Source organism: Pholis gunnellus (genome assembly GCF_910591455.1).
Source record: "Pholis gunnellus genome assembly, chromosome: 9".
In the NCBI taxonomy this organism is placed as follows: Eukaryota; Metazoa; Chordata; class Actinopteri; order Perciformes; family Pholidae; genus Pholis; species Pholis gunnellus.
In genome coordinates this window covers 8803324-8828736 of record NC_136535.1, presented here as the reverse complement: position 1 = coordinate 8828736, position 25413 = coordinate 8803324, and the positions used below count along the sequence as shown (strand labels likewise).

General features: G+C 41.4%; 1 protein-coding gene across 1 annotated transcript; it reads left to right on the top strand.

Moving 5' to 3' along the window:
• Positions 1–1747: 1747 nt before the first annotated feature.
• LOC306701469 (rho guanine nucleotide exchange factor TIAM1-like) lies at positions 1748–24993 on the top strand. Its single transcript, XM_079166780.1, has 26 exons — positions 1748–1838; positions 1921–2842; positions 3832–4288; positions 4730–4902; positions 5129–5353; positions 6884–7069; positions 8089–8235; positions 8389–8463; positions 8838–9008; positions 9259–9363; positions 9807–9888; positions 10164–10250; positions 10918–11130; positions 11698–11795; positions 17833–18018; positions 19210–19278; positions 19661–19786; positions 19883–19991; positions 20714–20893; positions 21003–21121; positions 21207–21315; positions 21421–21479; positions 21903–22008; positions 22136–22223; positions 22351–22523; positions 23426–24993. Exons 2-26 carry the CDS (start codon positions 1931–1933, stop codon positions 23968–23970), a joined length of 4800 nt encoding a protein of 1599 aa, XP_079022906.1. The 5' UTR covers positions 1748–1838; positions 1921–1930; the 3' UTR covers positions 23971–24993.
• Positions 24994–25413: the final 420 nt, after the last annotated feature.

The window sequence follows — 25413 nt, the reverse complement described above, 5'->3', positions numbered from 1 at the left end:
CTCTGCTTGAAACAGTGTAATTTCTGACCAATTTGACATCATATTAACGTTAAACCACTGAGAGAAGATTATCAAATAGAGCACAGCAACATAGTAAAGCTCCCCTGTAAGCAGCAATTTGAAATACTGACCCTTAAACCTGTCAAAAACTTTCTCGAAGGGATTTTTTTTCAATTGTTATTTACAGTTTTATGCAGCCCTGTAGGCTTTACAGAGTGACGATCTGGGCTAAAACACACAGGACATTTTTGTTTCTCTCCAGGGATGACATCTGCAAAGCCATTAAACTTTCACCTAACATATGAAACCATAAAGGGCACTATGTGGGAAAGAGTACAAACAACCCGGGAGGTAGCCCTTGGCATAATGTTTGTGCTAGCATTTTGTAAGCATGTTTGTGTCCCTCTGCGAATCTCGTTTCCTATAATGAGTGCAGTGGCATTTCATAGCTCTGTCCCCCCTCTTTTGTTTTCTGTTATTTTCCTCTACGAAATAGGATTTAATGAAACTGGCAATAAACTGTGGGGTTATATGAATGGACTTCCGTCACCATCAAACATTGTGCATTGCAGTACTGGTGAGGGATGATGAGTGAGCAGAATGAAGAAGGGAAAAGGAGCAACATAAGGTAGAGAAACGGGGTCAGCTCCAGTTTACGTAACTCCCCTCTTCACAGTAAGCCCGAGTGCATGCAGCACCAGAGGGTTGGGCTCTCACTCATCTGCGGCGGCTACACACGCAAAAACAGTGCACCCCCAAAGGGTCTGTCCTAAAAGGAGGGGAGCACACATCAGGAGGAACAACAGTAACAATGTGGTTATTTAATCTTCTGTTCCATCTGTTGATGGTCCCAGGCACAGAACGGGACCTTTTCAGAGCAGGCTGTCTTGCCTAAAGGCAGGTAGATAGATCCAAATGTGCATTATGGTAAAAACGTATATGACCTTGTCCCTTCTCCTCACATCCCTTTCTAATGCTCTTGAGAACAACAATGCTACATGGTCGGCTCACGCTGTGAATAACTCATGTTCTCTCTGACTGTCACGGTGGTCATACTGTCATTACGTCCCCTCCAGTTCACACGACGACCCCAGTGCATTTTGAACGGAGATGAGTGGATAATTTCCTCTGTCTGCAACACAATAAAGATATGCTAGGATCGAATTACATTTGTTCCTCTCTTCTAATTTCTTTTTTCTGACTAGTGTCGGAGTTGTTTTAGGGGAAGGTCAGTGCTGGCCACATGTCACTTTGCAATTTCGAACAGGGACTTTGCGAAGGAGTTGATATACAAGTTGTAATGGGGTACACACAGTTAGTAAATGCTTGGTAATACAATTACAGCTAACTTCATCAGTGAAACAAAGTAATTTAAGATGAAGGCATATGAGGTGTTTCATAATAACTATTGTATGTGCTCAGCAATCATGCAATGATCTTTTTCTAGTAGTTTCTTAAATTATCCTCATAGTTCCAGTTGATAAATGATCAAACTTCTTTAGATTTATCTGATCATTACTGTATCTTGCTTATATAGTGCTGATACAGTTATTATTCTGTCTTTTGACTATTGCATAACAGCCAATGAAAGGCCGCTCTGGACACGTACAAAATAAGGATGTTTACGTTTCCATATTTAGGTGCAGATGTCTTAAAACACAAGCCAGTATTTATCTGTAGCAGCATACATAATTGAAAGCACATTACAAATTTGATATGATTTTTCAACTGGATATTTGTTTTCAGAGCTTTGTGGATCGTACCAGCAACTGAAAGACCAAACTGTCCGTAGATCCAGTGACAAACAAAATGCCAGAAAATTCAACACGATCCTGCAGGTAGGCTAACCATCACATCTGTCTTTTGATTTGATTTTGTGTTCTTTTAGAGCTAATTTACACTTTGTCTACTTCTTTTCAGCCTCTGAATCATGGGAAATGTTGAGAGCCAGAATGGGGACCATACCCTTTACCGTAACGAACATGGCTATTTGTCACGTAAGCACATGTCTCGGTCTCTTCGCATCTCCAACAAACAGTCCAGACGCTCTCGACATGCTTCATCAGGGAAAATAGAGCACAGGAATTCTGAAACGAGCACACGCTCAAGTAGCACCCCCAGTATCCCACAATCCCTGGCTGACAATGGCCTGGAGCCCTTCAATGAAACAAATATCCTCCCAGACTTTGGAAGCCCCATTTGGGTGGACCGTGTGGCCATGAACCTGCGGCCTGTGTCCTTTCACAATGACCTGGCCAATCCCTCTGTGCACATGAATACGATGCACATAACCCTACCTGGCCCCACAGCAGAGGAGGTGCAGGATGAAGATGCGTACACAGGCGAGGTAACATACCTTCAGAAAACTCGGGATTGCTCCAAGGACACCGTCAGCTTCAAGAAAAAGAGGTCCAAATCTGCAGACATGTGGCGAGATGACAGCCTGGAGTTCTCCCTGTCTGACCTCAGCCAAGAACACCTGACCAGCACAGAGGAGATTATAGACACGACCAACGAGAGGGACTTTACTGACTGCAAAGGACACCTGCAGTCCAGCCCCACGGACTCTGCTGACAGGGCAAACTCCCTGGACGAGCTGTATAGCCAGAAGTGCCCTGCCCGCAGGCAACCCCACGGTCGCTATACCAAGTGGCATGACGCCAACAGGGCTATCAGGGAGGGTGAGGACGATAAGATGATCTCCCCATCAGAGGAGGATGGGAACACCTATGGTGCATACACCCTCCCCTGCCGGCGTTCCCACTGCCTTTCTGAAGGCCTGAGCAGCCACCAAGCTGCCATGTGTGCCAGTATGCAGGGCAGGAGGGCACAGACTATACAGGTAAGATGTAGAGCAAGTTCACATTGTGCTGCTCTTTTAAAATACCAATTTGGCTCAAATTATCTTTTAAAGTGGCTCAATTCAAGGAAAACTGAACAAATCATTTCCTGTATCCATGAAAGTGTTAACAGTGTATTCATGTCCTTTTGACACACTCTTAAGTTGAACTGTTAAAGCTGTGTCATGGCTCCTTTATGCTCCTTGGACAGAGTAAACTGTTCAGAATCTTAATGTGGTCTGGTGGCATCGTCAATAACACAGCTCCCCTCCTTTATTTCTTCCTCCCATTGTGTCCGAGCCTTTCCTCTGCTGCATTCACCTCACAGATGATACGCTGCTGAAACAGATTAAATGTAAAAATAACGCTTATGTCAGGGGAGCACTGTGTTTTCTCCTGATGAAACTGTTGTTTTTCTTGGGAGAGGAGACTACAATGATGAGAGGGAGGGAGCAGAGCTTAAAGTCACTCCCTGTTTGGAATGCCTCAGTCTTCTTTTGTCATGATAATTAGGGGAGGCCTGCGGAAGAGTGTAACAGTAAAATGTGTGTGGTGGCCCTGTCACTGCAGGGCACCGTCAGCCCTAGAGAAAGGAGCTGTGGAGCGCATGATTGGGTCATGTGACTAGATGGAGATACCAAGCTCAGTGTAACCCCCTTCATCTCCCAGGAGCCTTTGGCCATGTGGGTAGGAGAGGGCAGACCCTGCGGTGCCACAGGGAGGGCAGGCTGTACTCGCACAACAGCAGACGCTTTGCTGCGAGTAATTCATTTTGAGCAGAACCTCAGCATTAAGCAAAGCATGGACTCTCGTTAGGCCTCTTTACTCACAGTTTTTGCAACATGTTTAGAAGAATGGCTCCATGCTGTATGTACATAGACAGCTCAGTTGTCAGTGAGGGTAGCAGTTGTTGACTGGCTTCATTCTTAGTGATGAAGACAACGTGGCTGCCATGCCGTCTCACCTGTCTTGTGCTTCTGCCACGACGCAGGATGTCACCGCCGGAGAGGGCAGCGAGTACGACGACAGCGGCATCGATGGGGTGACTGTGGAGGCAGAGCAACAGTCCAGACGCTACAAGACCATGTCAGCCTCCTTCTCCGTGTACTCGGCGGCAGGCAGGAGCATGTTCGCTGGTAGCGACAGTGGCAGCAGCAGTGGCGGTGGGGCCAGCGAGTGTGTACAGGGCGTGTACGAGAACTTTCGCCAAGAACTGGAGATGAGCTCCTGCCAGACGGAGAGCTTGGAGGAGGCAGGGTCCGCCCTGAGTGACGAGCAGAGTACTATGAGCTCCGCCTACCAGTCTGACCCATTGCTCAGCGTCACCCAGGGGATGGTGCGTAAAGCTGGCAGGCTTGCCGTCAAGAACTTCCTCGTACATAAGAAGAACAAGAAAGTGGAGTCAGCCACAAGGCGCAAGTGGAAGAGTTACTGGGTTTCCCTGAAAGGTTTGTTATGCCCTCAATGTGTCCATAACATTTACATTTTATTCCATAATCTCAACATTAATACAGCCCAGTTAACACAGGACACTTTTGATGTAGTTTTTTTGCTGACAGAAGTAGTTTATACAGACACTTCAAATCTAATCTAAGCTTCAATTCAAGCATGATAGAAAACCTCATTGTGAAATGTATGCCACTTGACTGGGCTTGAAATCAAATCAGATCTCTCATGATCATGATGCCTCCCTCGGTGACTTATCAGCCATGCTGCACTTCTTTATGTTGGCCACTGGAGAGCAGAATTAAATTGCTTGAGCAAATCAGGCTTTAAAAAACAAAACATGATTGTCATTGTTCAACTTTCCTAGAGATTGGGCCATCAAGAGTTTATGCTGCTAATTAGCATATTATGCATGTAATGTAATAGATGTTTTGGTTTTCCAGGTTGCACTCTATTCTTCTATGAGACTGATGGCCGCTCAGGGATCGACAACAACAGTATTCCCAAGCATGCCATCTGGGTGGAGAACAGTATTCTCCAGGCTGTACCCGAGCATCCCAAAAAGGACTTTGTGTTCTGTCTCAGCAACTCCCTGGGAGACGCTTTTCTGTTTCAGGTAAGAGAATGCTTAAATGTCATCTGCTCTGTGAATAAGTGCAAATTCTCCCATGTACCTTGACCTATATGTAGTGTTTTCTTTCCTTTCATGCTCTCTCAAGTCTGATCTGCTATAATAATTAGCAATGAATCAACTCAGGAAAAGCAAATAGAGAGCTTTTTATCTCAAATGTTCGGGAGCCGTTTGTTGTTGTTTAACCTCTGACCTTTCTGTCCCCACGCAGACCTGCAGCCAGACGGAGCTGGAGAATTGGATCACAGCCATCCACTCGGCATGTGCCACTGCCGTCGCCCGCCTGCATCACAGAGAGGACACGGTGCGCCTGCTTCGCGCAGAGATCAAGAAGCTAGAGCAGAAGATAGACATGGACGAGAAGATGAAGAAGATGGGAGACATGCAGCTGTCAGCTGTTACTGACACCAAGAAGAGGAAGACCATCCTGGATCAAGTAGGTTTTATCCTCCTTTCTCACATGGCTTGTCTGTCATATATTCCCTGCATGTCAGGCAGTTATGTGGGATTTTAAGAAGTATTATCCTGACTGAAAGAGTTTGGAAATGTGATTGGCCCTCTGAGGAAGTCAGGGAATATCAAGAAAAATTCACAGAAGAATATTAAAACTTGTCTCCAAAATGATATACAGTCATTATTCATTTAAAAATGTTGTGCAAACTTATTAATGCAGGTTACATTCAGGTTTTCCTTCTTACTTTTGTTGCCACTCTGTGGGCCGATTCCTTAAATGTGAAAACCCATTTGCAGCAAAAACATATTCAAATGAGTTTAGATTTTCCTAATGAGTCAGATTATTTATTTGTCATTCAATTTAGGTTAAATGTACTGCATGCAGCTTGCCAGTTTTACTGGAAATCAACCTATTTACCTAACTTTTCTAAGATGATAAGAAATGTAACAAGCTAGGAGGGATTGATAAAAGGCCACAGACAAAGGGTTGTGTAGATTTAGTAAAGTAGTAGAAAAACGCATGGAGTATTACATCAACACAAGAGCTCTTGTCATCAACCTTCTGCTCCTCTTTCTGACTGTTGACACAACTGTTGAACTGTAAAGGGGAGGATATCTGCTCCGTGAAGAATTTTGTCTTCACTTAAGAAGCAAAATAGGGTAGCTCTTTCACTCTGGTCTGAGGCTAAAGTGACAATAACAGCTATTATTTTCATAACCTATTAAAGTTACGCATTGTTTGCTTGATTACAGGTATCACATGAAAGTAGGTATTTCAATATCAGTCGGTTGTTTTGATGCAAGAATGGAGGATGAATTGGAGATGGACAGAGAAGCAGGGAGAGGTACAAGGGGATTAAGTAACAGATCTCAGAGGTATCATCCACTAGAGGCTGCTGATACTACACACCTATCGGCCATTAGATTGCTTTTTGTTTTGTTTTTCAAACCAGTATGCCGTTGGCATCAGTTGATTCTTTTTAATTAATTGCAAAGCTCGTATTGTCTTCTAATAGGTCTGTTTACAGAGAAGGGAGATTAAATGGCCTATTTTTGGTCAGTTAGGTAGTGCGTGGTTGGAGCGGTTCTGTTTGGCAGTGTCAGGTTTCACATTGTGCAGTGCTGAATGGATATAGGCCTGCTCCTAAGAAAGCTGAAACGCTCCCAGCCTCTATCTGCCAGTGGAATGTGCAGTATTGTTTCTTTCTCGTCTCTGGCTACTTGGCAGTGATACAGAGCCCTCTGCCATGGCACTGGCCGCCTTTTCCGAACACAAGTTCAAAACCGTGACTGGGTGGGGACGGATCGGTGAATAATCACAATGTACTGCTCTACTGCCCCAGTAAACATCAAACCATTAGGAACCGAGAGCGCAGGTTGGCAACACTTGGAGTAAACTGGTTACAGAGTTTCTCGAGGCGAGAGGAGGACTCCAGCTTGGACTGAAGTTGACAAACTAGAGCCCCGATGAACAATTAACTGGCTGTTTATTTGTGTCCCTCTCATTCTGCAGATCTTCCTGTGGGAGCAGAACCTAGAGCAGTTTCACATGGATCTATTCCGCTTCAGGTGCTACCTGGCCAGTCTGCAAGGTGGAGAGCTGCCCAACCCCAAACGCCTCCTGGCTGTTGCCTCTCGTCCCACCAAGCTGGCAATGGGCCGACTGGGTATATTCTCTGTGTCTTCCTTCCATGCACTGGTAAATATCATCTTCATCTTTATCAAAGGTCCTCATTAAATCTGGTTTTATGAAGTATCGTCATGGTACACTTTTTAGTTTTTTTAGTTTTACCTCTATTTATGCATTTATCTGCAGCCATCACGAATAAGACTAGAAATCAGTGAATATTTGAAAAACCAATGTGCCAATGTGTAGCTCAAGTATACTTCAGGAACACAAACTGTTGCAGGGATCAAACCTGTAACCTTTCAGCTGTGGGGGGATCTCTCTTAACACTACACTGCCCTTATATTTAGAAGTTCCTTAAGGTACTGTATCTCCCTCAAAACACACTCTCAAAGTACACCAGGTCAGTCTCCTGGCAGGGCAATTGATTCTAGAAACTAAATGCATTGCTTCAAACCACGTTTTTTCCACGATGAGCAATATTTTGGAGCCTGGGTCTCACACAGGGCACCTGTTGAAGACGTTTTGGTTCAGTGTTGGCCTCCCACTGCTGTACTGTGTGCTACACAGCTAAAAGCACCGGTAGTACAGGAAAACATCTATTTGATTTTTAGATACATGTTTGCAGATCAGTGAGCCACCACCAACGCAGTGCTGTGGAGCATGTGGGTGTTGGAGCTGCAAGATAGCAGGCTGGGATGTCTAACAAAAGACACAAAGAAGCTCTCTTTTTTTATCTTTCCTGTTTCTCTCCCCCTCTAATTTCCTCTTCTCTACTTCCATTAATACTTGCATCGGCCCTACGTCCAAAAATGACACAAGTTGACAGAACAAATCAAGACATAATTTAAAGAGCTGTTTACTCTTGCTTTTTTTCACAAATGAGTAGCCTAAAAATGAGGTTGTGTAAGAACCTGCATGAGCCCAGTACTTGTGTGTGAAATAGTTATGACAGCCCAGTATCTGTATGTCAACTTCATGCTGATGCACATGCGACCCCTTTTTCTCATTCCTCCTCAGTCTGGTGACATTTGTATTGCTTATAGAAAACCTACTGTTTGAGCCCTGACTGAGTCATTATATTTTTGCAGGTGGCAGCTCGCTCAGAGAACGGAGTGAGACGGCGAACACAGGCAATGTCTCGTTCCTGCAGCAAGCGCAAGAGCAGGTTCTCCTCCCTCTGGGGTCTGGACACTACCTCAAAGAAAAAAACAAAAGCCCATCCCAGTATCAACCAGGTCTGCGATATTTTACAGTTATTTTCTAGTTTCAACGCAATCAATAGCACTGCCTTGGCCAGTAAAATATTACATTTTGCCTTTTCCTCAAGCATTTATCCTCCACATCTCTGCTTAAGTAATGACCACTTCACCTCTTTTTTGACCCAGCAGGTCTTTGCTGATGGCGAAGAGCTAGTGAAAAAGCCTGTTGATGGCGTATTTGTTGATCCCACCAAGGACAATACAGTAAGGAGGATTCTCTGTATGCAAACATTTGACAGTGACTTGGAGGGCAAACACAAGTGGGAAATTACTCACTAGATCATAAGTCAACACTGACGTTAATGAAATATTATCCCTCTGTGTTCCCTGAGTAAGCAGCAGAGCCGAGGCCCAGAGGTTACAACTATAACGGCTATTATTTGTTCTTTCTTTCCTTTAACGCAAATGTACAGTAATATACGATAATACATTTAGATGGGCGGAATGATTAGAACATACTTGTTAAATCATCAACCATTTTAATCGAACCAAACTTTGCAGTTAAACATGTTTACATAGTAAAAACGATTCTGTACTAAAGTAGACTGAATAAGCTTTTTTAATGTCTCTGTTCAAAGAAAAGTGAGGATGGAACTGTGAAAAGCCTTCCACGGCCCAGCACGGAAAGTGATATCTGGGTCCCTGACCACCTCACCCCCTCTTGGGTGTGTCTGCCAAATGACCAGCCAGTGCTAACCATCATCCAGCCAGGGGAGTCAGCACTGTGCGTTCTGGAAACCATCTGCAAGGTAACGGTGGCCAATGGCCTTTCTCAAATGACCTGACCTGAACCACAGTTCACTCCAGCGATGTTTGCATGACAAAGATGTAAAGACACTTGGAAAGCACAAGACTTTTGAAATGAAAGCCATGGTCTGGCCTCTCATAACAAGTTATGCACGGTCAGGAAGTTGACTGTTTGTAATCTTTATTTCTTTTCACAATTTATTTTTTGCTACCCTCTAATCCGCTCCATGTCCTCTTTCCTTCATCCCACAGGCTCACCAGCTCGATCCCACCAAGCACTACTTGCGACTCAAATTCCTTATCGAAAACCAAGTGCAATTCTACATTCCCAAACCAGAAGAGGATGTGTGCGACTTGGTATGTAACTACCTGCTTGATCTTATCTCTCCTTCTCCACCAGACTTTTCAAGATTATAAAGGTAAAAAAATGAAAAGCTAGTAATTGCAATCGCAGTACGGAGAAAACCACAGACCATAGGCGCATCCTTCGTTGTGAATTATTAATAGGTTTTGTATTTTTATCCTTTCGATTGCACATCTCTGGAGAAATGCCTGCCTGGGAGGACCATGCATCAAAACATAAATCTATTCATGGAGAGCCTGTATTTACTTCTGTATTTCCATCATGTAATCATGACACGTCACAGACCATCCTGCATAAAAGACTCCGCTAGCTGCTTTGTCTTAGAATACAGAAAATTAACACTCTCTTTCCATGCTGTCAATAACCCACCCACCAGAATATGAATAAAATAGGCCGTTTCATGATTTATATAATAACTTCTTTTTGTTCTTCACAGCTTTACAAAGAAATTGAGCTCTGCTCCAAAATTACAAAAGTAATCCAGTTTGACAGAGATGAATCCTGCATGATCGGTTACGGTAGGAGCCATTTAAATGATCCAGTGTATTTTCTTTTACATTGACTTCTGAAACATTTTTTTTTCCCAGCTTATCTCAATGTCAAAGATTGCATATGTAATGCTGTTGTTTTCAGCGAAATAATTGCTTTTCTTTGGCCTATACACCTGTTTTTTTTTTTTTAGCCTATTCCCATTTGTACTGCACAAATCCCTCTGATATTTTATATAAGAGTCCCCCTTCTCGCTCTCACTCCACCTCTTCTCGCCTCTCTGCCTCTCCTTTTCCTCCTCCAGGTTTCTCCATTTCAGTGGTGGAGGAGGACGGAGTGCAGCAGCTCTACATCACTGATGTGAAGGCGGGCGGATTAGCCTTCGCCAAAGGTTCATTACACTTCATTTCCATTAAATGAACTCCCTTCAAATACATTCAATATGCGTCTGTGAACTGATGATTTACAGCTAGAGACAAAAGAAAAAGAATGTTGGGTGCATTGGCAGTTTTTAAAACTGAGCATTTTTCACACATCAAGGTCAATGGACTTTTTTACTCTACATCTCTTTAGAAATGCATTAGCGCATGTTTTCCAAAAGGTTTCAGAGAATACAGCAATTCTCAAGGGCATTGATTACTATAATCATAACCACACTGCCTCTCACTGGCCTTTGTGAAGGATGCTAAATACGATGCCCCACCACAGCTGCTTCACATCAGTACCCCTATGAAGTTATACTGCAGGGTTGAGTACTTTCAAATGCTGGAGTGAACATGCGGTGATGCTGTGCGGCAGAAAGTGAGATACTTGCACTGTCTCAGCAGCTAACACTTTACAGGGCATAGAGAGGTGGGCCATGCTTTTGGCTCCGAAAGGCAAAAAGAAAATATGACTGTGCAACGAATGGTCTCCAAAGTACTATTTTTACTTTATTTGTTTCTACTGGTAATACATTTTGAGAATGAGATATTTGGGAAAGTAGATACTTTTTAATTCACTGTATGCACATATGGCAGGCAGAACATTTAATCAAAGCTAATGTTCCCACTTCTCAGGTCTCAATGCAGGGGATGAAATACTTCAGTTGAACGGAAAAGACTCTCACAGTCTCAACTTCTCCGACATGAAGGTAGCTTTCTCTCAAGCCTCGCTGGCTTTGACAGTCAACACCCTGCCTTCTGTGGAGCGCCGTCAGCTCTGCTATCTGCCGCCACGGCGCTCCGATGCGGAGGAGGATCTATACACGGACATCTTCTCCCAGAGTCAAGGTGAGAAGCGCCGTCAAATACAGCCGGACATGAAATCCACCTTCTTAATATTTTGTTACCCGTACGCATTTGCAACTTGGCACATTCACAGGTCCGAAAAGCCGAGGTAACTGAAGAGTTTAACTTCCAAACTTTGATTTCCAGAAATCATGCACAGTGTATTAAAGCCATCAATTGCTCACAATGTGGTCATGTTTACCAAACCAGCTGGCCTGTAATCAGCTAAAAGAATAACACAAATGGACCAGAAAGGCAATAGTAGGCAGTCAAAAAAAGATTTCTCGCTAGTGTCCTTAGTGACAGCAGTTTCATTTATACAAACGCGGTGAATCTACAGGGTCATACTTAGGAAGGATGGGAAGCTGCCAGCAGTGTGTTACAGCCCCACTTTGTGGATCAGTTTGATAAGGTCATCAGGTTTTACATAAAGGTCTTCAATCTTAATAAAAGATGACAAAGCAAGGACATGTACTGCTTGTGAAAAATGCATTCATCTCATTTAAAAAAAAATAAGTATCCTATACAGTGTTTCATGCAGCTCATACATGACTGTTGTGTTTGTTGCAGAGGAGATTCTGGACGACGGGGTGGGACTGCTGCTCGAGAGCTCAGGAGACAGCCTGGACGACGACTCTGAGATCTTCAGTGAGTTTCAGTGCAGAAAGGTAAGAGCTCCAGTTTATTAATCGTTGAGTGGAGTGAGGTTGAGTATCACCACAGAAAACATCTGACAGCACATCTTTAAAATGGTGTGCTTGTGTCCTGTCCTTCTCTTTCAAACCATTCCCGTCAACTCAGTTTTATTATGAAATGATCGCATTAGAACAATTTGTTTCACTGCAGTTTGAGGCACCATCTGTAACTGGCTTATTCAATCTTGTTTAGGAAAGCGGAGCCGTGTCCATTTTAGCCAGGTGTTAATCCCATTCTTCTAGATACAAATCTGCATCAAGTTTCTCTTTTCCTTTCATGACACACAGCGGTTTTATCTGCACTTATGTAGCATCTGACATAATGAAATAATCAAAAGGGGCCTAAATATTAATGTATGCCCACATTGCTGAGTGATATGCCTCTTGTGCATCTTATGCATTAGAGCAGGAGTCACTAATAGGCAGACCGAGAGATAATTGAGAATTATTCAATTTTGATGGAGCGCTTCTATTTTAACCGGTGCAGCTTTTCCAGCCTTTATGGCACTCATTCAGCGGTCCAGGAAACACACCGACCAATAACATGCGTTGTAAATCACATTACGTGATGCTGCTCAGCCAATCAAATTTGTGTATTCCGACAAGTTTCTGGACTCGAGTGAGATTTACACACATGGGGGAAGAGACGAGGAAACAGAAAGAGGAGTAGGAGAATTACGTGAGTCAGAGAAGTTATTTCACATCGCGTTCTCCAAAAAGAGAAAAGTGTTCAGCGAGACCAGAGTCTTTAACCAAGAATGGACAGACTCTTGTATCTTCATTCTTCCTAGGGGCAGTTTAAAACCAGTGTGTCTCATATGTTCAGAGACCATGACGATAATTAAAAGCAGTAATGTGAAGCACCATTATGAGACAAAGCATAACTCTTTATAGCAAAATTACCCACTTAAATCCGAAATGAAGTCACAGAAAATAAACAATCTATGAGCCCAATATGATCATAATCCTAATACATTCACTTACTTCGAAACAATGATGTTAACAGAGAGGAATAGAGATGAAACAAGTGGTTTTAATAACCAAGTCCCTGCACACAAATTTCTCTTATTAGAAGATTAGAAAAATATAATATCATGGCTTATTTGGGTGACATCTCTTCACACCTGAATTTAAAGCTGCAGGGCAATTCATTGAAATACATTTTTCTAAAATGAAGTACTTATTTTAAGATTTTTAAGATCTTTTAGATCTTTTCTGTTTTGTAATTCTTTTCTGTTTTGTAATTTATTCTTTAATCCAGCCTTTATTTTACTCTAAACATGTATTCATTGTTAGATTATGTTTTATTTATAATTCATCCAGTTCAATTTGAAATCTGACAAATATTGTTGAGATATTATTCAACTGAACGTTCTTTATTTGATTTGACAGTCAGTTGTTGACTACGTACAGACGTTAATACAACTGTTGGCTAATTCAATATATATATATAGGACTAAATCATAGCGTAAATCAGATATTATTGTGATGTTCCGGACCTTTGCGTGAGGAAATTCTCTCTAAATGGACCTTGCTGAACTTTAATTGAATACCCCTGCATTAGAGACTCAAAGCTAAATGTCATGACTTTGAATGTAACAGCCAGTTGATCTATGGGTCTTTGGTTAAGCTTGCATTCTAATTGTTTAATTATGTGTGATGATTAGGATAATGTAATGAATGGAGGTGTATTCATTTTAACTCTAAATGAACAGTCGGACACAAATTACAGAATGACAAAGCAGGTTTGGCTAAAAAGTAAAAACCTCAAAGACCTAAATGTATCTATTTAGCCAACTGCTTTGGCTAACATGATGACTAATGCTTCTCATGCTGAGTAAAAGGAGAAAAAAAAAAACACAACAAAAATAAAATAGCTGACTTCAAACAACAACTGGGCTCCTGCTCATGAAATTCTGAAGGAAAGGATGATATCTTTTTGATCTTCTTATCAAACACTTGATCACTACATCATGTTTTATTTTACCAACTGGATCTGAGGATCACTGAGATCCTCAGTCATCCCACTTGCCCTTCAAATTGTGCACTGGTCTAACTACTGCTCTTTTAACTTCTCTTTTTGAATGAGCAGCAATTAATCAAATATTGTACCAATTCTAGTTAACTGCCGGTGTAATAATGAATAATGATAATACCATTATGGATATGGTTCGAATGGTGATATAGATTTAGGATGTGTGCAAAATAAGGAACAAAACAAACTGGAGCATTCTATCATAGTGGTGGATTTAGGGGATATATTGTCTTCTTAAATTGTAACTTTTGGCTTTTCAATTTCTTTTTTTTAAAATGCTGACCGCCCCTCCTCTCTGTTTGAGGCTAGTTCATCTGTCTTTGTGTAATGTTGAAAGTATTTGATGACTCAGTGTAACATGCTGCACTCTGAAAAACGTTTAGGTTAATTCAAGTTTTTGTACCTGAAACACTGGAATTGCACCACAAGCTCACTAATAACAGAACAAAATTCTACATATAAAATTGTTTGAGAATTTATCCGCTTTTGGCTGTGCTTGACAAGTGCTCCCCTTGGCTAAACCATTCGTTCACTTCTTGTTGCAACAAATCTTCCAACAGTCAATAGCAACACCAACAAAGAGTTTTGTTTAAAAAAAAGAAAAACGAGGATAAGACGACACATCAAAGTCGTGAGAGTCAATTGTTACGTAAGTCCTGGAATCTACTCGATGGAGGACTTCTAAATGTGTGAAATCTGCTGGAGGATTTTTCTTGTTTCTTTCAGTTACTGATCTGAAAAAAGGCTTGTTTCTGGGCTTGTGGAACTCATACCTCATTTAATTTATTACTTATTATTAAATACATTTTGGCAAGACTAAACATTTACCACTCTTCATTTTCTTCCTGCAAAATTTCCCACACCAGTCCCTGTATTCACCCTCCGCTGCAGCCTGTTCATTTGCAGCTCCCCTCTCCCCATCTCTCTCCCCCCATTCCTGAAACCCTGCATTTTTATTGTACTGCGGTGTCGCTCACCCAGCCAATCCTCTTCCACCATAACCTTGAGGAGGAGACTCCTTCCCTCCTGCTCCCTTGCTCTCTCGCCGGTCTGGAGGATTATCAAGACTCATTTACAATGCTGCTAGATTTGGCCAGATTTTCACACTCGCACTGTGTGCCTGAGTTTCGAGAAGGGAGAGAGCGAGAAAGGAGCAGAATATCAGTGACAGAACTACAGCAGACTCTGAGGGTGAAAAGAAGGGGAGTTGGAAGGCTGTAGGCACTGGTGGGCGGAGAGGAGGAGGCTGAGCAGCTTCACTCATCCTTCATCACAAGCACCTTCTCCTTTTCTTTTTTAATACAAAAGGAAAGACAAAAGGGCTGAGACATGTGTTGGAGAGGCGCAGTACAGACTTGACTTTTTCCTAAGACTGGAGTCTCTTTCTCTCTGGCACTTTATCTGGTGTTGACTGTCCACCTGCACTCGGTTATGTCCGTCCTGAAGTGGAGCAAACCCAGCAAGCGCTCCTCAGACTCCATCTATGACGTGCTTCATCTGGTGAGATTCCTTCCTTGTATCACTTTTCTTTACCTGGCTAGCTCTTGCTAGTGCTGTGATAGATGGCAAGCTGCTGTTGTCTTGTTCCAGTGAGAGTAAAACACCTTTTCAGCGTGTGTTTCACACCTCCTCTTTGCCGCTACAGACGAAAAAGAGGAAGCTATGAGTCACTGTTGTGTCGCAGAATTGCCCCATAATCACTGAAGTGCTCCAAGGGATGCCAAAATGAAACGTTGTATGTAGGAGCTGAGTCTCTACAGCTGACTTGGACTTGACATGACAAACTACCCTGACGTTGTTGCAGTGACTCTCTGACTGTTGCAGAGTTTTCTCTGTCTTGGCACCTCAAGCTGTGATCTTCTGCTTATCTCAGTTTCAGAGGACAGACGTGTGAATTTTCTCTCCACTCCATCGTGAGTGCCTTCATGCTTTGACACAGCCTTTAATCTATATTTCATTCGTTGGTGGAAATTCTCGTCTCTGGCATCTCCGTTTTTTTCTAGTTATACCCACAACAGCCCCTCTTATCTACATATTGTTCTTTTCATGTGATATTTAAGGCTTTGATCTCCCCCGCTCTCTCTGTTCTTTCTCTTCTCTCTGCCATGTCATGACTGTCCATGCACCCAAAGCTGCCATGGTGTTAATTAGTCGAGATTATGATTGTGAAGACTATGACTGAACTGTCATGGACTTTTTAGGCTTAGTAAAACTGGTGGAGCTCAGTTGACTAATTGGGCAGGAAAGAATCTGATTTATTTACAGAATTTTCTTTCCTCTTTTCTTGGTATTACATTTATTTTTTGGGGTTGCAAATTTGAATGCGTTCTTCTGTTGAGTGCGTTTGTCAGTCTAACTTCTTTGCTGTCATATTGCAGTTCCATTTGGGCTGAATGTACAGTATCATCACATCAGTAAAAGTGATGAGACATGTATGATGGAAGCAGATCTCAATTGATTTGTTTTGACAGGATCTCTCATGCTGATTGTTTGTGTGTAAAAGCGTACTGCATTCCGCACATCATCAGCGGTAAATGTATTAATGAAGGGATGTTTCGGGGCAATATCTTTGTCAGGCAACTTGGCTTTTTAAAACCTAACCCTCCCCACAGCTAAATGGTATTGTAAGTTATTGTACTCTAACATTACTTTATTAGCAAAGTCATAAAAGTTGACAAAATGCCTATTGCAGCAGCTCCTTAACTATACATTTAGCTACACTAGCATCAGTGCTTTATATTATATTTAAGGGCACTTAAGCACTTCCCAGTTCATCTGTTGATCTGGGAGCTGCTTGGTTATTTTGGGAACATTGTCAAGACGGACAAACTGCTGTTGTATCTCACATATGGATGTGTCTGCCTGATTAGATAACAATGCTGATAACCACTGTCATTTGCAAAGATGCATGAGAAGATGTGTGACTGTCACTGGATAACGCAATGTTATTTTCATTGTATCGAAGTGAATGGCATCTAACCTATCGCTGTTTCTACCTAGTGTCCACTCATTGGTGCAAGTTTTGAAAAAACGGTTATATGAACAATGCAAATGTGTATATGCACAGCAGTGATAATAGACTAGTAGCTCAGATCATCATTAAGACTGTATCTGAGAATAATAACATCCATCTGCTGCAGCTGTTTGGAGGTTATATTATTATTTCCCAGAGGAGCTTGTGGGTGTGATAAGATACATTGCTTCTTTCTGACCTATAACAGTTATTCTAATACCAACCAGAGACCTGTCAGCTCACTGTTATGCACTCAGTGGTGTCAGTACCTGCGAGTGGTCCTGTTATGTGGATATAACGGTTTGTACCCTGCAACTTTCTCCTTCAATCTTTGTGTTATCTACTTCAAAATAAAAAGGTATTTCATCATGAAATGGAATAACATTTAGATGGGTATGAATGGAGTTCCTTTTTTTGCTTTCTGCTTTGTGTTTGTATTGATGTGAAAAGCCAAAATGCTCTTATTGTTGTTATGACTGAGGCTGTAGCCTGTTGCGAACAGAGTAACTGTGTTAAGCCGTGTAGGCTGTTGCTGAGCGGAGTCTATTTTTGTCCAAAATGATAGTCTAATGCACATCAGGGCTGGTCTCCCCGGCAACCCATACTGTATGTGGACAGACACTGTTGTGTGTATATTTTGATTCTGTGAAAGAGATGAATCATTACACCACCAATCCGTCAGTAGGAGGAAAATGCCAGGGAAAAGAGGGATGTCAGTGAAAAAGAGAGAGGCGGAGAGTCATTGTTATGACAGGGTGAAAATAGACCAAATTAGAGCAAATTACTTTTTTTTTAGAGCTGCCTCTTTCTAGGCTCACACTCTGCACAGTCATGATTCACACCTGCAGGTAATATTTGAGGTGCTGGCTCTGTACTGACTGATCGATTTTTCCTATTATGAGGAGGTTGGAGTTACATAATTGCATCTAATTTTTACGCTTTTTGGTCTCATTTTCTTGTAGAGTACAGAGCAAGTCGCTGCCTTCTGCCGCAGTCTCCATGACATGAATCCCACGGAGTGTGTGTCCTCTTCGCCTAGCCCGGACTCACCCTTCCCACCACCTGCAACGCTCCGACAGCTCTCCGATGCTGACAAGCTCCGCAAAGTCATCTGTGAACTCGTGGAGACTGAACGCACCTATGTCAAAGTACGTATCACTCATCTTACTTATAAGGGGCAGTTAGTCTGTGTGAGTGAGCGTGTGTTCCTCTTGTCCATCGATCTATGTTCTGTCTGCCTCGGGTTGTGTTAGCCCTACACATTACCTATTCCACAAGACCAATCCATATTTATCTGTGTCCCAGGAGATATGAGGGGACACAGCTGTGCCCTTGCCTGGATATTGCCTAATCTTTTTCTGCCTGGTTATAAATGTGGCTTGGTTGAATAACTGGGTTAGAGAGGGAATATAATGGAATGATGTCAAGGCTATTTAAAATGTTATACCTCTTTACAGGGGGCACATATATACGTATTATAGAAATCACATGAAATCACCATGTATGATACATGGTGTATTTTACAACCTTCATAGGGGATATTTGGTGGACTTGGCCTATTTATTCTAATAACCCAGACATGTCAAACAGACATGTATGGGTCTCTGTGTGCAGTTTGCAGTAGTGGGACTTTGTAGCTTAACTGCTACTGTAATACAGGAGTAGACAATATAATGGAAGACAAGGTTGGTGTTTGACAAATACTGTGGGCAACATACCTATCGTATCCTTGCTGAAATATTGCTGTTATTTCTTTAGAAACTTAAAAATAAGTACCCACAAGTTTACTAGCAGACAGTTATATTCGTGTGATTAAGATACTTCAGATTAAACATTATTTTGTCTATTCCATGTAGATATTTTAACAAACAAAGAACTACATTTTATTTTAGGCTACTCTTCTTTAAAACCAGTAATTAGAAAGTTATTAGGAGGTTGCTTGAGTTGATTATTAGATCAACTATGAAAAAGGTAGAAACATGTAAATTACAGTGCAATGTTTTGTAAGGCCAGCCATCCTTCTGGATGGCTAGTTCTACTTTTTTGGCAGAACTACTAATTGATCTCATAGGCTTTCTTCAGATCAGCTTCAGTGAACTGTAGCCCCAGTCATTCATTTTATTTCCAAACACCTGCTTTCACTTTTTTTTAAGTGAATCCGCTAGCTCCTCTATCTTTGATCTAGTTTGACTTTTCAGACTATCCCTGCAACGTAATTACTTATTCAGTTTTGTTGTGAGGAATATTTAAGCCTCATGTAAAGCTGCTTTTTTGTCTGTTATCCACATAATGACTTGGGTAACCCTGAATCACACACATAATTCACTCTTGTCTCGCAGGATCTCAATTGCCTCATCGGGAGATATTTAACCCCACTGCAGAAAGAGACCTTCCTCACGCAGGATGAGGTATGTCAAATGCTCCCTGTGAGCCTTTAAAATGTAGTTGGCTTTTAAATGCCAACACTGTTTGAATGTTCTAAGAAAAGAGGGTTACATAATCATGTGAAGAGTAGCCGTATATGAGGACAAGAGGGGTGGATGACGAGAGAGAGAGAGGGTGGTTTGCGGGAGATGTTTTACATGTACTTGTAATAATGAAATTCATTTGAATATTTTAAGTTTGGAGTTTTTCCATGCACTAACTGCAGCAAGGGACTAACATTGGATGCACCCGATAAGGACTATATTAGATAAAGATAAAGATAAATAAATACTAAATAGATGTTAAAAAACACTTTTTAATGAGGAGCATTGATTTTGACTTTGCTCAAATGCCCTTTTCCACCAGCTGGATGTACTATTTGGGAACTTGCCAGAAATGGTTGAGTTTCAGCTCGAGTTTCTCAAGACCCTGGAAGACGGGACCAGACTTGTTCCTGATCTAGAGAAATTGGAGAGAGTGGATCAGTTTAAGGTATACCAAAATATATGACCGTCAACAAGCATATATTAACACCCATAACGTCTTTTATAATTACTGGTTGGGTAACTTCTCTTCCCTTTTTCACAGAAAATCCTCTTCTCCCTGGGAGGCTCTTTCCTGTACTATGCAGACCGTTTTAAAATCTACAGTGCTTTCTGCGCCAGCCACACCAAAGTCCCCAAGGTCCTTGTAAAGGGTGAGTAAATGTACTCTTTGGGCAACATTCCTCCTGGCCTCAAAGGAGAGGATGCATTTAATCATCAACCATCTGCCATATCCTGCAAGGCTCCATAAATCTGCTCTGCAGAGTTGTCAGCCAGACAGTTGTCCATTTGACCTCTGCATACTTTGAAGCTGGTGGCTCTGAGGGCTAAAAGCCCAGCAGCATTGTATAATATATAATAAGCGGTTTTGAACATTTTATTCTCTCGCTAGAACACCCACTCCCTTTAGCTCTTAATGGCTTTGTTTGCTGTATATATTCAATGAGTCAACTAGCTATCGGCCATATTGAGTTTGCGAGGTGTTATTTGTTATAAAGCTGTTTTTAAGGCCGTTAACAGATTATATCTGCCCACTTGCGGTTGCATGCTCTTAGATAAAATGACTCGTCTACCAAAAGCATGAAACAGTTCAGTCCTTTTGACTTGGCTGAAAGTGAAAGTCTATGGCTGTTTCTAATGCTAAAAGTAAAATAGAACAATCAAATACTGGGTCTGCACAAGTTGTTTATGCCATGAATATCAGGCAACATAAGCTTCCATTTTCAAAAGTACAAGCTTTATTACTGTGAATAACATGCCTTAAATAATATAGTATGGGTAGCCCAAAGAGGAAAAGACAACACACCAATCATTTGTGGAAAGGACAAAAAAAAAAAAAAGTGTGTTGCATTGAGTGTTTTATTGGTCATTCCAGCCAAAACCGATCCTGATTTCAAGGCCTTCCTGGAGGAGCGCAACCCGAAGCAGCAGCACTCTTCCACCCTGGAGTCATACCTGATCAAACCCATCCAGAGGGTGCTGAAGTATCCCCTCCTACTGAAGGAGCTCTACTCGCTCACAGACCCAGACAGTGAGGAGCACTATCACCTGGATGGTACGACCCTGTCACAAGGCTGACTGAGAAGATGAAATCATTTTTGACAGAGAATGCATATGGTCACAACAATTCAACACAAACCGTGTTGTTTTCTGCTTGTCTGCAGTTGCCATGAAAGCCATGAACAAAGTTGCCAGCCACATCAACGAGATGCAGAAGATCCATGAGGAGTTCGGAGCAGTGTTTGATCTGCTCATCACTGAGCAGAGTGGTGAAAAGAAAGAGGTAGGTTGGACTAAAGTGGCCTGGCTCTGTTCTGTCATAGAAAGAATACATGTGGAGTGACTGCTGATATTTTGATTTTTGCCAGGTGGCTGATCTTTCTATGGGGGATCTGCTACTCCACACCAGTGTGACATGGATCAACCCCCCTGCCTCTTTAGGAAAATGGAAGAAAGAGCCCCAGATGGCCACATTTGGTATGTCAGAGATGATTTCCCTCCATGATTATGTAATGAGTAATTCTAAGTCATATGCTTTAAGGTTTGATTGACAACTTGTGTGTTTTTCCCATTACCATTTAGTGTTCAAAATGGCAGTGGTCTTTGTATGCAAGGAGGGATCCAAGCAGAAAAAGAAAATGGTATGTTTTTATAGAAGTAAGAAGCAACACCAGCGCCAACCCAATTTTGTTTATTTTCCCGTTGGTTCACTTTGCAATGCTGGGAGATGTAACACTCCAGTTGACACATCTGTTCTATTTGTAACTAATATTGAATTAATAAAAAAGAATGGAAGTAAATTCATCTGTTTTTTTATCATGAATTATTACAAATATGCAGTGTTTAAAAAAATAGCAGATAAACACAGTAATACAAAATAAATCATGTATCTAAAAATGTTGATCGATCAAGAAGAATCGATAATCGCTTTATAATCGCAAAGAATCGAATCGTGAGATTCCCATCCCTAGTCACTTGTTAAACCAACCTTAAGGCTGATTAAACTGGAAACAGCTCATTTCACAAGTATAATTTCACATTTTCTTTTGTTTCAATGATTGTAGGGTGGCTCCCATCGAGTCTCTGTATCTTCAGAAGAAAAGGATCCCTTCAGATATCGTCACATGATTCCAACTGATGCCCTTCAAGTCAGATCCTTGGCCAATGCAGGTAGACAAGTCAATGAATAATTTACAGTACTGCATTAAAATACATATTCTCCTAAATCCAGAAATGATTATTCTCACCAGATTGCTCTGTACATGAGATCATGTGTGCGTGTCGATTACTTCCTCAGATGGTGAAGGCTCGGCTGTGTGTGAGATTGTCCACACAAAGTCGGAGTCAGAGGGAAGGCCAGAGAGGACGTTTCAGCTGTGCTGTAGGTGAGGGTCTCCTCAAATAGAGGTTGAATTCCACTGGAGATTAAAGCTTGTGTGACACTGATACGGTCCAATCTGCTGCCATCTACAGAGTGACGAACTGATAAACGTGCCCTTCTATCTCCCTCAGTTCTCCAGAGAGTAGAAAAGACTTTCTGAAGACAGTACATTCCATCTTGAGGGAAAAGCACCGCAGGCAGCTCCTAAAAACGGAGAGTTTACCCCTCAACCAACAGTATGTGCCCTTTGGTGGAAAGCGCCTCTCTGCCCTGAAGGGAGCCCGTCCAGCCATAAATAGAGCAGGTAAATGCCAGTCAGTGGCTACATTCACCTTACAGCTCCATGTGTCCAACTTCTGAATTTGTTCTTTCTTAGCAGACACAGATTGGATGCTTTGGTATAATGTGAACAAAAAATGTCTGTCTTTTTATTTAGCGATTAAATCACCTTTTGAAGATTTAATTAATGTGACGAGACACATGCATTCAAGCTTTTATTGGAAAAAGTAACATAACAGACTGTCTTAGTTATTCTGTTCCGGCACCATCGGGAGAAGATTCTCTGAAGTTGGACTTTAATGCTATGCCCATGTCTATAATGCGTTATGATGTGCTTATAGTACTTTGTACTTATAAATAATTATGAATATTTGTCAGTGTTTTTATAACAACACTCATAACACAATATAAAGCATTTAATAATGGCTTAATAATGACTTATGATGTATTGGTATTGACACCAATACATCATAATTGCTGGTCAGGATCATAGTGTATTATAATTCCCATAGTTGTAATACATTATAATCTTTTCATAATGCATTATAATCACTGTTATAATGCATCACCATTTGATAAGTTACTCGAAGTGGTTATTGTTTGTGTTAAGTAAAGTTTTTACAAAATGTATTTTACAACAATTAGTGTGTTCTTGCATTTTGTTTCCACTTAAAACAATGACCACTTATACTCACATAATTTATTATAACAAAGGTTTAATGCATTATAAAAATATTATAATAATATAGTTATACTCAACCATGTCCAGACAGGACAACCTTTGTTATACTGTGCTGAACAGTATTGCTCATTTGTTGATTAATCAATGGACCTTGTTTTTTATTAATCTAGTCCTCAAAATCTGAAGAATTACTAATGTTAATGTGATGTTAAAGTAAAAGCTTTTGACCTCCTGTTTTTCTGCAGCATCTGCACCAACCAGGACTCTAGGCAGGAGGAAGTTAGTGCGCAACCGTTTCACTATAGACACAGATATTGTTTTTGACGGCGAGCCCGGACAGGACCTCACTTCCCCACAGGAGCCTGACTCAAATCAGCTGCAGCGGGACAACGAACCAGATAAGCTCCAGCAGCCTGAGTTAGCAGGTGACACAGACCGCTGGGTGGAAGAACAGTTCGACCTAGAAGGATACGAGGACCAGGAAGCGGTGAAGGAGACAGACATCCTTAGTGATGACGACGAGTTCTGCCAGACGCCCAGAGCGTCGTCCGGTGAGGTCGACCTGGAGGCCCCCGTCATGGCTTTGTCCTTGGAGAGTGAGGAAACCAATGAGGACGAGAGCCTCAAGTCCGCAAAGGCCAGTGGGACACCTGATGACATGAAGCTGTCCAACACAGACGAGCAAAGCGCCGTGATCGATGACAACGTGGAGGATCAAAAGCAAACGGAGAAGGATGAGATTTGGGTAAGAAGGCAGCAGTCGGGTTCGTCCCCAGACTGTGGCACATAAGAGCTGAAGAGGACAGGCAGACCGCTTTACATGGGCTCCATAAAGATCAGTCATCAGTCTTCACAAACAATGCATGGGCATTGATGTCGATTGCACAGCTAGTAGAAGTTATATCCTTCCTTACTTTTGCTGAATGCTTTTTGTACAGGTAAAACCATCAGTGGAGCAATACAGGAATCAAGAACGGGGGAGCTTTATCCCAAATCAAATGCTGTTACATAGAAGTCAAGTGTAAGCTTTCAGAGATGAACTAATGGTACAATCATGGAATCTAATCAGTTGCTTTGATTGGCATGGTTTGCACATTTGGGCAGCATAATATAGTCCTGCCTGCTGTTGCCAAATTGTGAGAACATTGATATTTGTTTTGTTTGTGTGACTCAGCGATATTATCATAGTTAAGGGCTGTATATTATTTGTCCTTAAAGAAATAGAATAACTGCAATGGACAGTGTTGTCTTGCATAGTTTACTGTACTTGTACATTTTCACATGACTATACACTGACATGTTTTGGTAACAGTTTTGTTATGTTAAGAGTTATGTAAAATATATGATTTTGATCTCTTGTTTTACAGACAAAGCTATCTTTTTAGCCTGGGAAATATTTTGTTTGTTCTCTTGTTACATTTATTAGTGGAACTATTTAATAGCCCCTATTGCACAGAGGCTAGGGGGATTTTTAAATAAGTTGTAACTTAACATAATCCTGTTTTACTTGAATTTGCTGTTTCATGTTTATGTTTTACTGTGAAACCATTTTCTTGTAATTTTCCTTTTTACTCTTCAGTATTGCCATTTAAAGAATGCTAAATGTTACATTTCATTCTCAGCGTGCACACTCTGTAGAGAATTTGCACACCAGTTATTATAAAAGGTATTGTGTGTTCAAAAACATTGTTCACTAGTAATGGATCACAAAGCAATGTTTTTGTTTTAATTTATTCATATGTAAATTAATATGTTAGCAAAAAACATAAGTAATCATTTTTTTCACAAAGAAAGTCCAAATTTGCTCAAGCAATCAAGGGGAAAGACTTACAGTATGCCTGAACAGTGAAAGAAGTCATACTTGTAAACAATTCATTGTGCTACTAAGACTGCATTTTTATTACTGTGTATATAGAAAAATGTATTGATATCATAATAAATACAGTTGTTTCCTACTTATAATTCAAAGCGCCTCTCTGTAGTAACTCATAGTTTGTGTTTTTCCTAAACAGCCTAACTCATTTTCTGCAGCTCTTTAGACATCTTCCCTGAAAAACACAAAAGCCTAATGTGCTCAGATATGCCTGAGAACGGTGGAACTAAGTAGCTGAACGAAGAAGTTTAATCTTTAAAAAATGGTAAGAGCCACTTCAAGTGTCTGCAAGCCATGACTGATTAGTGTCTGAATGATGGCGAGGGAGCTACACAAAGATTAAGGAATGTCTAATCTGTG